The following is a 14,539-nucleotide window of genomic DNA, read 5'->3' as shown; positions in this document are numbered from 1 at the left end:
TACCCATGGAACCGCCCCTGGATTCAATTATTTTTTATGAACATAAAATGTAAATGAATAAAATATTTATTAATATTATTATTATCATTCTTATTATTACTGTTATAATTGTTTTTGTTTTTGTTGTTGTAATGAATACTTAATAATAACTCTAGTGAAACGATAATAATAAAAAGATGTGGTGCGGGGGTTTGAGGGTTAAGACTGTGGCTGATCTCCACGCTGGTGAATGAAGTGTCGGTTTTCAGCTCTAACTCCTCCTCCTGTTCGGACGGGCTGCGCTTTTTCTTCCACTTGAACAACCAAGTAGTTTTTCAGGGCGCATTCCCCGGCAGCGATGTGGAGGGAGAGGGCGACCACGTTCAGCTGAAACATTTCACACTTACATATCGCATCGGCTTTTTGTTTTTTAGTTGGTTTCTTCTTTTATCCAGTTCACGAGCTTGTTGCAGGAAAAACAAACTTGTGGGAAGAAAACAAGCGCGAGAGAAGTGAAGACGACTGAGCTGCAGCCTGGCCGTTGTTTTTTTTTTTGTCCTCTTTCTGTTTTCTACTCGAGCCATTGTTTGGATATGAGGAGATGAAATCGGACGTGTTTCTCCTTCCTTGAGCAGGCGCTTGGACTTGAGTTGTATTTCTTGTGGTCTCTTGGATCCGTAAGGGGAGAGAGAAAGCCCCCCCACGCCCCTTCCCTCCATTCCTGAGCAGCAGCAGCAGCAGCAGCAACAAACACGGGGGCCACAAGTTGTCCACAAGCTGCGGAGGAGGCGAAACTTTGCCAAGTTTGCGCTGCGCATCCGGCCACCGACGCCATAATTATCCATCGATATTTTTCCCATCAGCGGCCGTGTCGCAACTTTAAACTGTGGATTACTGTTGTCGCGGGGCTCGCCATGGACCACGGAGCCGCGTTCAGGGGATGAAAAGGGAGTTTTGAAACATGAACAGCTCCTTGTAGTTTTGGTGCGACTCGCTCCGGTGGCACGTTTTGGACTACGCTCGCCTGAGAAGCTATATACATATAATAGAAGTGAATAGCTGCCGAGCCGTTGCTGTTTCCCCCCCTGTGCGATCCTTCACCCACTGCTGTGCCAACATGCCACAGCTGAACGGAGGCGGCGGGGACGACCTGGGGGCCAACGATGAGATGATATCGTTTAAAGACGAAGGGGAGCAGGAGGAGAAGATCTCCGAGAATGTGTCCGCGGAGAGGGACTTGGATGATGTGAAGTCCTCCCTGGTGAACGAGTCGGAAAACAACAGCAGCTCGTCAGACTCGGAGGTAAGAAGACCCCCCCCCCCCGTGCAACAGCATGCACAATGTTCTCCAAGTCTCCATCGCAAGGGGTGTGATTTTTTTTAATGCTGCTGCAAAGTTTCAAATATAGTTTTTCTTCCCCTGCGCGTGTGTGTGTGTTTTCTCCTTGTCAGCAAGCAGAGAGGCGCCCCCAAACCAGAGTGGACTCAGACAGTTATGAGAAAACAAGAGACTACTTCAGTGAAGGTAAAAACAAATAAAAACACCTTCATATTTTCTGTGCTGGAGCTGGTGATTGTGCCACTTTTAGTGCCTGCATTAACCATGACTCTCCTTATTTTGTGTATACCCCTGCAGCACTGAGGAGGCAGCAAGATGGAGGCTTTTTTAAGAGTCCTCACTATCCTGGCTACCCGTTCCTCATGATCCCAGACCTCTCCAACCCCTACCTATCCAACGGCTCGCTGTCCCCCAGTGCCAGAACAGTAAGTGTGGCTGTGGATGTTTCTTTATCCTCTTTATATTGCACTCAGCGCGACGGGAGGAGAAAAAAAAGTTTGGCCGTGCGTAAAAGTTCCTTGCACACTGACACACCGCCATATTCCCTCCGAGTGGCCTCTCAAGGAGTACTAACTACTTCTTTGTTCTTTTTTTTTTGAGGGGGGATATAAATTTCTCTGTGCCACCCAGCCCTCCACCAGGGCCTGCATTTGACAACTTCTCATTCGGCTCAAAGTTCACACACATCAGTCATTCTAAAAGGATTAATGGCAATTTCTCAGTGAAAACACCCTGCGCTGCTCTCACTGGATCTCATAATTACAGTCGTTATTGTGACCTCGCCTTGCTAAAGCTCATTTTATCTCATGTGCTGACAGATATTTTGCTGGTGTTTTTGTGAAATGTCCATTAGAGGTGCAAGGTATTATTTTCAAGTTTCCCACTGTGATCCCTTTCCTAAAGTAGGTGTATTTCTTTACTTTGCAGCTTGGTGTATTTTTAGACTTTGTGCACACATTTTCTGCCAGAAATTTAAAAAACAAGACATTCATATCCTGCAGTAACATCAGTGTAATACCTCGCTTTGACTCATATGGGACGCATTTCACCACAGTATTAAGGACAATGTATTGATGAGGCTGACAGTCCTATGTTATTGTTGTTGATGCACAACTTGCTGCATGACCCCAGTTGTTCATTTGGTTGTGAAAGGCCTCAAATACTGATCACATGCATGCTTTTTTTTTTGCTGCTGCCGCTGTGCAGTATGTTTTTTCCAGAGAAAAGTGTTTTCTAGTTATAAATATCACGTTTAACATGGCTTACAGCTAGTGAAGAGCTGGGAGTGACCATAATTTCACACCAGTTAGCAATGATGCAAACATCCACAATGAAGTGGCACAAAAACGTTCATTGTGATAAAATCCCATACTATGGTCAAAGAACATGTCAGAGGAAGTGACGACGGATTTGGAGAAGAAGAAAAAAAACACAACACATTTTTAAACAATTCAACCCAACACTGCTTGGAAGCGTAGCCCATTCAGTACAGTTTAAATGGGACTGTGCAAACTTCCTTATAATAATCCCTGCTGGAGATGCAGAGTTCCTCCGAGCTCGTCCATCCCCCAATGCATGCCCCCCCCCCCCCCCCCCCCAAAAAAAACAAACAAAAAAAGTACTTTCGTTAAGGCCTGGGAGGCATCTGACTGAAAAGACCACCCCCTCCTATTTTTTCTGTCTCCTTTTCAGTGTTCCAGGCCCACTCCCCTCTCCTCCCTGTATCTTCCATTCAATTAGAAAGGCGTTAGTTGACCATTGTTATTCTGAGCAGCCTTGATGGCTTCATTGGAGGTCTCCATTGGAGCTCATTAACTAAATGGCCACTCTCCTCACACTAGGGGATAAATACCACCATGTGCATGCTTTCGAGTACTATTTTTTAGGAATAATATATTTTCCCCTCATTATATTTACTATATTTTTATTTCTGAAAACTTTGGTTGACATAATAAGGAAAAAAACCTAATAGTTAAACTATAAATTGCTGAACTGTAAAGTTACTAACAAACCAATAGTCTTATATTAGGTTTGTCTGGTAATTGAGTGGATTTTTATCAGTCTATTACCATGTCTCTGCTTTCTTTAGACTTGTATCAGTCCTATGGAACCCTCTTGTTACCTTGTGTTTCTTGTCCAGCAAAACAAAAGCTGCAAATCAAAACGGCTGTTCTGGTTCTTCGTGACAAAGTAGCAAATAATTGGAGAGGATTTAAAATTTGAAGGTATAATCCTCCATGTTATGGAAGAAGAAATGAGGTCAATGGGACAGAGTGAGCTGGCTGTGTCAATCATCGCCGTGGCAGAAAACAAGCAGGCAGACAATGGCTGGCATACTTAGCAGATGTCTGAAGGTCCCTACATTGCCCTGTGCTCGCGGCTTAGTGTGAATGCAGTGCATTTGATTGATGAGAGGATTGTTTCAGTGCCTGTTAAGGCGCAAAGTCAGGGGTTGGTTTGTTTACACCTGTGGATAAAGTTGAATACAGTCGGATATACTGGATGATATTTACAAGTGGCTTGCCCCCACGTCAGGCCAATGACTTAGTGTCACTAATGAGCTCGGCAGTTGATCATGCAGTATTGTTCTGTGGGATATATATGCTGATGGGCTTGTGAGATAAAACTTGCCCACAGGGTGAACTAATTAGTGTTGCCACCTCTCTTGGTCTTAAAATAAGATTTATTTGTCTTTGAAAGCCTTGCTGTTACTGACAGATTTGCTTTATAACTGGTGTGGATTGAGTTTGTACGCATGCTGCATAAGACAGTATATTCCAAATGACACATTTTTTTGATGATTAAATAGAATTTTAAATTTAGGATACTAAAAATAAGATAATACTGAAAGTTATGAAAGCTGAAATCAGGATCACAGCATGTCTGCAGGGACATATTAGTTGTGGCTAACCTTAGCAGTGCTAGCAGCAGTAGCCCTCTCAAATTTCAGGCGAACGTCAAGATGCAAATTCATTTGCATCTTTTTTGGCTCCTAAATGGTGGAATGAGCTCCCCATTGACATCCGGACATCAGAAAGTTTACACATATTCCATATTAAAAACACACCTCTTCAGACTATACCTTGAATAACATTTTTAAACTAACAATTTAGTAGCACTTAAATGGCACTTACTTATAGCACTTTGTAGTTTTGCTTTTTTTTAAGAAATTGTACTTTCTCTATTCTTGTTGTTCTGGGTTTGTACCCTCATGGTTGAATGCACTTATTGTAAGTCGCTTTGGATAAAAGCGTCAGCTAAATGAAATGTAATGTAATGTAATTTGACACAGCCTACACCCCACCTTATTTTCTTTTTCTAGATAAAAATACTTACTTACTGATGTAACGAGATGCCATCTTTCTTCAGTTTCTAACATGCTAGTTTTTATTATTCTAAATTGCGTGGGGAGAGAAGGGATTTTTGCAACTCCATCTAGTGGCAGGTGACTGCATAACATCTCAGACGCAACCGTGAGCTAGTTTTCTACGTTAATGAAATTTCAATTATAATTTAAACTGGCCAGTATTAGTACCGATCAGACAAATTAGTGAGCGTAGGAACAGTCAATCATTTAGCCAACAAAAAGTGTGCATCCCTACATGATGCACATTAAAATAACATCTCTCAATCACATTATGCGATGCTAGTCAACAGAGATAGATGTATAGATACTTTATTGATCCCGTGGGAAGTTTAGGAATCCATGGCTTTTATTTCCACATGTAGAACCTCAGTTTCATACTGTAGCTGTGAGGCCATGTTAGACCTAAATATTATTTGGTAATTGTAGATAGAACAGTGTGTGCTTTGTGTGTATTTTTACATTTCCTGCATGTATCTATTTACAACTCCCCCTTCTGGCCTGACAACGTAGTACTGTTGCGTAATGATAAAGCTATGAGGAGCAGTATAATGCTTACATACATAGCAGTATTTAAAAGAACACCCTGTTAAATAACAGATACAAGATGTTGCACAAGAGTCACCGTGCAGCAAATTTCACTCCGCAATGTGCTACATGAAGGATTTGAGGCCTGAACTTTTAAATTTGGATGTGGCAACCCTATCATGAGCAATGAGAGACAGGCCTACATGGGATCAGCTCAGAGTTCCCCTGGGGGCCAAGCATAACTGATTTAAAGCCTGCTCGGAGCTGACATTCCGCTGTAATCCACCGAGAGCTGAGGAGGAGGTTTTATGTTTGCAGAGATGTTCCACCAGACTTCTGCCTGCCATGGTCTGCGGAGCCAAAAGAGTTTTTTCCCCCTGCGAAGTCAACTCGACAAATCCAGCTCATTGTTTGTCGATTCATTGATGTGATTATCGCCACATTGTCCCCGCAGCAACCGACCAGTGCCAGATTTAACTACGCTTGACGCCATCTCTTGTCAGCTTCACCCGCACTCTGAGATAATTCTGCTAGTACATCATCATCGTCACTAAAGAGTGAAATGCCTCTTGTGTGTGAGAGGTGGCGAGTGAGTGAGAGCGAGGTTAGCCACTCAAATATATCTTCATCAAATCCTGCAGTGGGACACTCCATCTACCGGGCATGATTGTTGAATAGAAAATAGTTGGAGATTGAAATATGAATGGAGAGCTTGTATTAGTCTGAACATGTCAGGGGCTACGTTTGCATGCCTCTCCGACTTCTTTTTTTTTTTTTTCCTTCCCATTCTTTCTGCTGCTTTTGGTGCTTAAAAATGTGCAGACAAAGAAAAGTCAACACAGACATTGTCCCGCTGAATAAAAGGGCCTCTCCCTGCATAAGCAAAGCCTGTTTGTGTTGAGGTGTCTTTTCATCAGGTGGCTCACTTGGAATTTTGCTCACCTTGCTGCGTGTGTGTGAATGTGCACACATGCATCCATGCGTGCTGCACGTTTGTGTGTGTGTAAAGTCTGTGAGTGTGTGTGTGTGGGGGGGGGGGGCATTCAGGTGAGGCTATGTGGATAGTCTTGCAACAGAGGGAACAGTGTGCCGGACTGGGCTCACTTTCAGACAACCCTCAGTGTTGTAGCCCTGAATGTTAGCGGACAAATATTTTTGCAACCAAGCGCTGTGTCAACAGAGCGAACATTTTTGACAGGGTTTATAGTTTTTGAAAGATTTTTTTCTTCAAAGTTAAACACATCGACATCATTTCAGCGGCCCTGTTCAATTAGGAACAGATCGCCAGCGACCGCAGAAATGCCATCGCTGGCTAAGAGCTCTTGCCGGGAGTGAATTATTTTGATAATGAACTCTTTGCTTGTGCTTGAAAACATTGAATTGAAAATGGCAAAAAAAATGTTTGGAAATATTAAATGGATGCAGTTTTGTTTGCGAGAGATGAGAAGATGCTTCGGATATAATTTGACATTTAAAAAATGGGGTATTTTGATTGATTACCCTTACATTTTTTTACGCATTTAAACAACTGTATATCTCAGCAACATTTATAGCACACAGGGGTTATCAAGGTCACGTGTAATTAGTGTAACACAAACCAAAGTAGAGGGTTGAGGTAATTTTATTGCCATAACATGTTTCTAATGTTCCACTTTACACATAAATCACTGGTGACGCAACCAACGAGCCACTTAAACTCTGCAGCTTGAGCAGCTTCTTGCAGAATCTTTCCTGTGGAGTTTTACAAGCAGTTTGCATTTTGTGCTCATGCTCACTTCATAACAGCACTCTTGTAGAACTATGTGAAATGGTGTCAGTCCTGGTCTGTATCCTTCCCTGTTTGGTCTCGGCGGAAAGTGTGAGCTGGCGTCAATTCCTCCTGCTACCCCATAGCCCGCTCGCTACCTAAACCCACCCGCCCACCCTTCCGCCTGACATTAGAAATTCTGTTTATAGCGCTCTCTGGCTCTCGAGCGTGGGGCCCGTCAGGAGCATCTCAGCACCCTTTGAGGAATGGATAACCAACATCTCCCCTCTCCAGCCGCAGACTCCCCATGTTCAGTGACATCAATGAATCCCTTTGATGTGCCAAGATGAATATGTGTGCAAATGTGTTTTTATCAATTTATGTGTTTTTCTCATTTGCTATGTTTGGCCAGAGCTGCTGCATAGTTTGGTGCGTTGCTTCTCCTCGCGAAAAATGTTGGGGCAAACTTGTGTTTGAGTTGAGAGACAGTTGGCTAGAGGTGAACACGTCTAACACACCTGAGCTCACACCAAGATTTCCACTTTTCTTACAGCGGTTTAAGTGTTTAAAGATGTCGACTGTGTCTGTTCAATATATGAACAAACAAACTCCTGTTGCAGACTTGGATATAAAAGCAAAGCGTCTACCTATTTGCGGAGGAAACTGCAGGTCATGTCCTAACACATTCAGTGGTGCAGGGTTAAGCTGGTACGAGACTCAGCGGCAGAGGAGTTGAGGTTGAAGGGAATTCAAACCTCACCGTCTCCATGCGGATAAAAATGATCAGAAAAAGTGACACAAAAGCTTTGACACATGTTGCATGATGAACGTAGAAACATGTTTTATGTGAATCCCAGGTTATCGATGTCTGTTTAATGGCATTAACATGGAGTCTCTGTGTGGGGGAAGGGATCCTAGATTTGTCAGGAGCGGAGTCCGCCTTTCTCCCAGGTGACCGCAGTCCTGAATTTATCCCGTAAAAACAAACATGAGATCTTAGTCATTTCTATTCTCATATCTGTGTCATGTAATAAGCTGAATATATATTGATTTATTCTATGATAGTCAAACAAAATTACTGAGTTTAATTTGTTGATTATTTTCTCAGGGGTAGGAAGATAACTAGAAATTTGTAATCAAGTAGAAGTACTCTTTATTACTATATTTTACTCAAGTAGAATCTAAATTACTTTTAACTCAGATAACATTTTTAAAGTAAGTCAGTTTAATATCTACTCCATGCGTCACTTTTTTTTGGGAAAAAAAATTGAGGTGTGAAATGTTATATGCTGATAATAATGATAAAAATAATGAAAATATTTGAAATCAAAGATTTTTTTTAATTCTCCCTGGTATGTCAACACCACGGCATGTCCATATATTTTCCATAGCAATATTAAACTACATAAATCAAATAGCTGCCACATATTAATAAACTAGCGTCAGAATAAATGTAGAGATGTATAAAAACATAAACTCTAGTGTCTTCAGCCGACAAACACAAACAAAGCCCGAGCAGTTGTCAATGTAGAGGTACAGTTACATCTGTTTCACTCACCTGTCTGAACGTCACTCTGAGACTAATGCACTGCAAAGACATCCACAACATACTCAATGCAAACTATAATAAGAGATTATAGATATAGATAATATAAATATTCTCCACTGAGACGCTCTGTCTCCCTGCAGACTCCTACATTTTCAAACCCTGAACTGGATGAGCTCTGCAGGATTATAAAGGTAGCGCACACCTCAGTGATGGATCCACCTTCAGTGTTTTACCATAGATCAGCGGCATCTTTTCTGCTGCAGCTGCTTATTTACCTTTTTTTTTATTTGCCGTGGTCTCACAAGTTACATCATAACTTCATCATGTGACTTTTATTTGTACTAGTATAGCAAAGTAAAATATACTAAAGTACAGATTTTAAAATTACACTATCAAGTTAAAGTACACAAAACCCCTTTGCCACTGTAATTAGAGTAAACGTTATTCGTTAAGCTGCGGGAAGAATTTTTGCTTAAAACATACTGAACCAATTGTTAATCAAAGAAGTACCAGATACATTTTCTGTTGATCAACACATCAGTTAATTGATTTCAGATCTAGAAGACAGAATTTATACATTCTGGATGAACCGATAATGAACATAGTTCTTACTTGCAGCCGCACACTGTATAATAAATGTAAGTGATGAAACTGCAGGGGGAATGACAGTAAACTGTGCTGTGTGGACTGTCCCATAAACGTGCATGTGGGCCTTTTTCATACCTATAACCACTACTGTTTAGCTCACATAAAGAAATGTTTTCCCTCCATAATTGTGCCTTAAATGCTTCGCTCCATGCTAATAAAACGTGATTATACAGCAGGAAGAAAAAGAAAAATCTCTAAACAGGGTTTCATCAGTCTGGTATTCCAAGCAGCTGTTTTCAGTTTAAGCTCTGCAGGCAGCAGGAGAGGGAGAGCGAGCAGGCAGGAGGAGAGATTGTTGATGAGATGTGGTGGTGGGAGCATAAACTGGGGCAGATACGGGTCCTGCGATTCCTCTGCCTGTTATCCCGAGGTGGGCCGGCTTCCAGACCTTGAGGCAGTCGCAGCCCAATCAGCAAACAGCAGGAGTCTATCAGATCATGCACGTAGCATCAGTACTATAAGATTTGTATCAGGATTCGCTTCAGTTCACGTACAGGGCATAAAACTCTCCCTCCCTGCAGACGGTCTGTTAAAGGCCATGTCATACAGTATGTGTGTAGTATCAGTGAGGTTGTAGTGGTCATACTAAATTAAGAAGTGGATGGATATCCGTCGAGGATGAGGTTAGTTGACAGCGAGAAGTGCAGCTGTTTCTTCTTGTTGAAGTTATAAATCAGTCTGGCTGCTTCGCTCCGAGTCTGTAACCGAGCAGCAGGTTGGGTCTGCTGGTGTGGCTCAAGTCCACCGGCGGATAAATGTCACTTCAACATGTTGCACTTGCAATCACGTGTGGCCCACTGCACAGAGGCATTCACCAGTCCATTTGACTGGGTTAGTTTTTACTTCCCTAGATGATTATGACAATATAGCATTGTGCTTAAGTTGTAGCATGGACCTGTCTGACTCCATGACTGAAACGTACACATTCTATAAACTTACAGCTGTAACTGCTGAGAGGGACGTGCCATCTGTAATCCGATTTTACCTCTAAAAACACATGTAGTGGATCGTATGATTGGCTACAAAAATCTTAAAGAGAACCACAGGAAAGTTTCCATGTTGAAAACAGTACACGTGTCACACCGGGGAGATACATTTACTAAGATTCTCTTACATACAATGATGTATTTTAGGGGTTGAAGTTGAATTTTGCATATATAGTACATAATCATTAGTTTTACCAGTAGTTTTGAAGGTGGAACCAGTCAAAACTGATTTTATCGTAGTTATTTTAGCTGCTATTGTCAGCGTAAATGTATTCTCTAAACATAAATGTGTTTATTTGTACAGGATTTCCATGACCTATTTAATTTAATTTATATTGTTTTGGCTGGGCCGGCCACAGATGTCCATGAGTGATAGTTTCTGATCATGTTACACAATTTGTGGGCCAGCTGAGTTTTCCCATTGGCCTTTGCTCTTTAAAAATGACTTGGCCATACAGTTTCTATTATTGGACACCTTAATAAACCAAATCTAGAGACGTTTCGGACAAACCTGAGCCACTTTCCATAGAAGGCAGTCTCCAGGCACACCTCTCTCTATGTCTACTCTCCTCACAGAGTGGCAGAGAGGCGGAGCAGCAGTTTTTTACCCAGACGGAGGCCGTGCACGCTGTGTGTGAGACAAAAGATGCCTTAACACATGCACTGCAACCCTGAACTTTTCTACATATTACCCTGAGGAGCTGTTTGTGTGAACGCAAAATGTCCGAATCAGCCAGAACGGACATTCAATGAAATTTATCCTGCCAGCTCCCAAGTAAAAAGTCCTTGCAGTGTGTCCAATAGAATCATGTGCACACAGATGAAGGTCTGATATTACGCAATGATGTCATGCATATGTTAATGTGGAATACTGCGGTTCCACAGGAACTCAGCTATGTCCACAATTTTTCACATAAATCATACACAGCCCAGACCTTGTATTGTTGAGTTATAGTGTGATACAGCTATTTTGCTATAGGAAGAGGTTAATACATATATAAGAACAATTTCCCCATGAGATGAGGCCACATATTGATAATAAGTTAACCACTGGGTGCCCCTTGCTTCCCCCAGTTACACTCTTAAACCAATTGTACTTGTTAAGAAGTCACAATGTTCTGCAGAGCATCAAATTCGATTAAAGCCCAGCGAAGGCACAAGTCATCTAAAATGTGTAGCCTCCTTATCTCCGGCCAGACTTGTGGATCCTGTTAGAATGAACAGCAGAAGCAGCAGAAACTTCTGATGGGCTGATATTTTTTACATTGGGCTTGGCCTCAGGATGCATCACTCTTTCCTGACCTTATCTACTCAATTTAAAATTATGAGCTAATGTTCTTGATTAGTTATGAGTAATGGCTGTGGTTAGGGGCCTTGTGCTCCTCAGACATAAGACACTCTTTAGCGATAGCACCATTTCCCCCTTGTGACTGCCTCAGATGATCAGCATGATTGGGTTTCTTTGTTCTGAGATTTTGGGATGCGATCATGTACTCAGGTTGATCTTTTGCGTCCTATCTTTTTGAGAATTGTTGATGATGGAGAGCGAGGCGGGTCTCGGAGTAGGCGACGGCGATGGATGGAGCAGGGTTGGATGGCAGCTCCGAGCCTCCTCTGACATAATCCCTACAAATGTGACTGACTTATTTGCTTCAAATTTAAAGTAGCTACATTAGAAAAAAAGATCTAATCAGCCCTATATGACATGGAGTAGGCCAAGGAGCCCTTTTGTTTGATTTGTACATGGGATGGAGGGGCTGGCTATTGGAAATCCCTGAAGCAGGCTTTAGGGGCAGGTCTGATTCTCGTGTGAATTGGGGAGGCTCTATAGCTCTCGGCTGACTTGACTGGGGCTGTATGGGTGTGTTGGCAGGGGGAGCGCCGGTCATGAATAGGGTCTTTGACTACCTCAGACTTGCCCTGAAAGGCAGGACAAAGACCCTAGGGCAACGGCTTAGAGCCTCACAGCTGAGCTACAGAATGCTTGGCCCAGTCTTCCTCCCTCCTTGCCTGATTTAAATACTACAGTGGCTTTCAGCATTCTGGCGACGGAGGCCCACATTCACCGAAGCACATTTACCATCAACTTTTCTGTCTGTTTGTGTTTACAGTGTGCTAATGCCGGGGCCTGTTTACGTAACCCATTGTATAGACTCCATCAGCGGCGCTGCTGAAAATGCATCAGTGACTCCTAAAACTGCCTGAAGATTACCTTCATGTTGCTCGTATTAAGGAGAATTTATTTTGCTCCACACTAACTGCTTGCATATGTGTTTGTCGCTGCTAAACACAACTCCTCTCTCATTATGGAGCATTCTTGTTTATCTCTGTTCAAGATGGCGATATTGCACAATAAACAAGATGTAACTCGGTGCACAAGTCTAACTGCTCGATTGTTTTTGACAGATTGGTGCGACTCTTCGGCTTTCGCGATTTGCAGGGGCAGAATAAAAAGCCATAAATCTTTTCTGCAGAGTTAATGGGGTTATTTGAGTCCTGTCCAGACACTCTCTCCCCACAGAGTGTCTAGTTTCAGATGTCACTCAGAGCTTTGTTTGCCTCCCAGGGTGAAGGGTTAGAGGTTAAGGTTCAGGGCCAGTTGGCTGAGTGGCCACAAAAGCCCAGGCTTCCCCTCAGCACATCCGATCTCTTCTTCCACACCAACGTGCGGTCTCAATGAAGGGATCAGTTTGCAACATTTGTCTCCTCTTATTATAACCTCAAATTAATTTTCACTAACACGTGTGTGATGGTTAAGGAATAGTTCACAGTTTCACAAGGAGCTTAGGTTCTGGGCTTTTAAACTGTAATTGTGTCTCAGTGGTAACTTGTGTAATTACTCAGTTACGGTTTTCGATTTGTTTAATTGCTTTTGTTGTGCAGCTACTGTGTCGTATTATTACATAAGAAAACACCTTTTAATTCATATTATTTGTAGAATTCAAGATTTTGTCCCCCAAAACATTTATCTTATCGTCCTCTGTCGACGTCAGTCACATTTCTAACAAAAAAAAAAAAGACTTCTCCGTTTCTTTGTTCAAAACTTTGTGAGCCCATAGCCTCACCCTTGTCAGCCCCCACCCACAATCTCAACTTTTCTCCCTGCCCACCCCCTCCCACCCCCCACCCAAACATATCCTGAAGCCAGGTTTATTATGCCGTTTCACGCAGACCAAAATTGCAGCTGCATGGAGAACAATCTGGAGCACATTAGCTCAGGCGCTGTGATTTATAAATTGTTTCTCAGGCCATAAATCCCTGCTGTAATTGTGCACAAGCACCCCTCTCTCTCTCTTTCCCTCTTCGTTCTCTCTCTCCGTGCGTTTCTCCCTCTCTCTTGAGTAGCTTACAGTTCTTGGGTTAACACTTAATTGTTTGCAGAAGTGTGCAGTTTGCGTTGAGGAGACGTTTTGTTGCATTGTGGCTCACTTTTTTGGGGGGCTCACCGAAAACAGAACTTCATGAAAGATCAACTTTCCTACTCGTTTTTTTTTTTGTTGCTTATCCCTAAACCTTCTGTGTCAGGTGGTGCGAGCTGAACGTCCAAAACGGGGACGTGAGCATTCGTCTTCAGCTGCATGTTGCTTTGGTTCGTGCTCTGCATTCCTGAATCCTGTGTAATTGTAAGGGGCCTCTCCTAAACTCTGTCCCTGGGAATCTGATATTTACAGCAGCCCCTGATCGTAATCACCTTGCCGTTCTCATTATATTGTATTGAAACTGAAAGATAGCAGCAGCTGTACGTATTGTATTAAATAGCATGTCCAGCCTTGAGCTCTCTGTGGGTCTGGTTAATGTAGTGAAGACATTTTCTGACTCGGAAAACTGGAACAGCCGATATTAATCAATGTGAGTTTGTCAGTAACGAGTAATTCCTGTAATATCAACAGATGAGAAAATCGGACGTTCTCAAGTGTTTGCCTCATGTTTCAACTCCATTACTTTTGCTTCGCTTTCAAGAAACTTGATGTTCCTTGAAGAGGAAGGACCCAACCTCATGCTCCGAAGGCTTTTCCTCCAAACCATGAAAACCTATACGTTCTTTACTGGAAAATGTATTCTATGCAAAGCTCCAGACGCGTAAGACGAGCCCTCGGATGTGAGCGTGAATTGAATTTATGGCCGAACCCCATCTCTAGATCATGATATAGCACTCAATACAGCTACGAGCAGCATGATGAAAATGAAGCCTCTAGATTTCAGGGGGAATGACTTTTACAAATGTTTCAGGTATAAAACCGAATGCTTTGGCCACGTTCCAGACCTCCCTGCAGTCTGCTGACAATGCACATAACTAATCCTCGGGAATGTCATGGTAGTAACTTGTGCACTGTGTCGCACTTCGTAGGGGTTTAAAACGACCTATTAAAAATATTGTCTTATTCAGCTAGATCCAAGC

General features: G+C 42.5%; 1 protein-coding gene across 2 annotated transcripts in view; it reads left to right on the top strand.

Annotated features, from left to right (window-relative positions):
- The first annotated feature begins 283 nt into the window (after window positions 1-283).
- Window positions 284-14,539, top strand: part of tcf7l1b (transcription factor 7 like 1b) — a 34,377-nt gene continuing 20,121 nt past the window's right edge. For both annotated transcript variants that reach the window (XM_034595372.1, XM_034595371.1), the window contains exons 1-3: window positions 284-1,282; window positions 1,432-1,504; window positions 1,616-1,743. In XM_034595372.1, the coding sequence (XP_034451263.1) occupies window positions 1,097-1,282; window positions 1,432-1,504; window positions 1,616-1,743 (387 nt within the window). In that variant the 5' untranslated portion in view covers window positions 284-1,096. The remainder of the gene's footprint in view (window positions 1,283-1,431; window positions 1,505-1,615; window positions 1,744-14,539) is intronic.

Source organism: Hippoglossus hippoglossus, chromosome 9 (assembly GCF_009819705.1).
Source record: "Hippoglossus hippoglossus isolate fHipHip1 chromosome 9, fHipHip1.pri, whole genome shotgun sequence".
Taxonomy (NCBI): Eukaryota; Metazoa; Chordata; class Actinopteri; order Pleuronectiformes; family Pleuronectidae; genus Hippoglossus; species Hippoglossus hippoglossus.
This window is presented reverse-complemented; position numbering and strand designations above follow the sequence as displayed.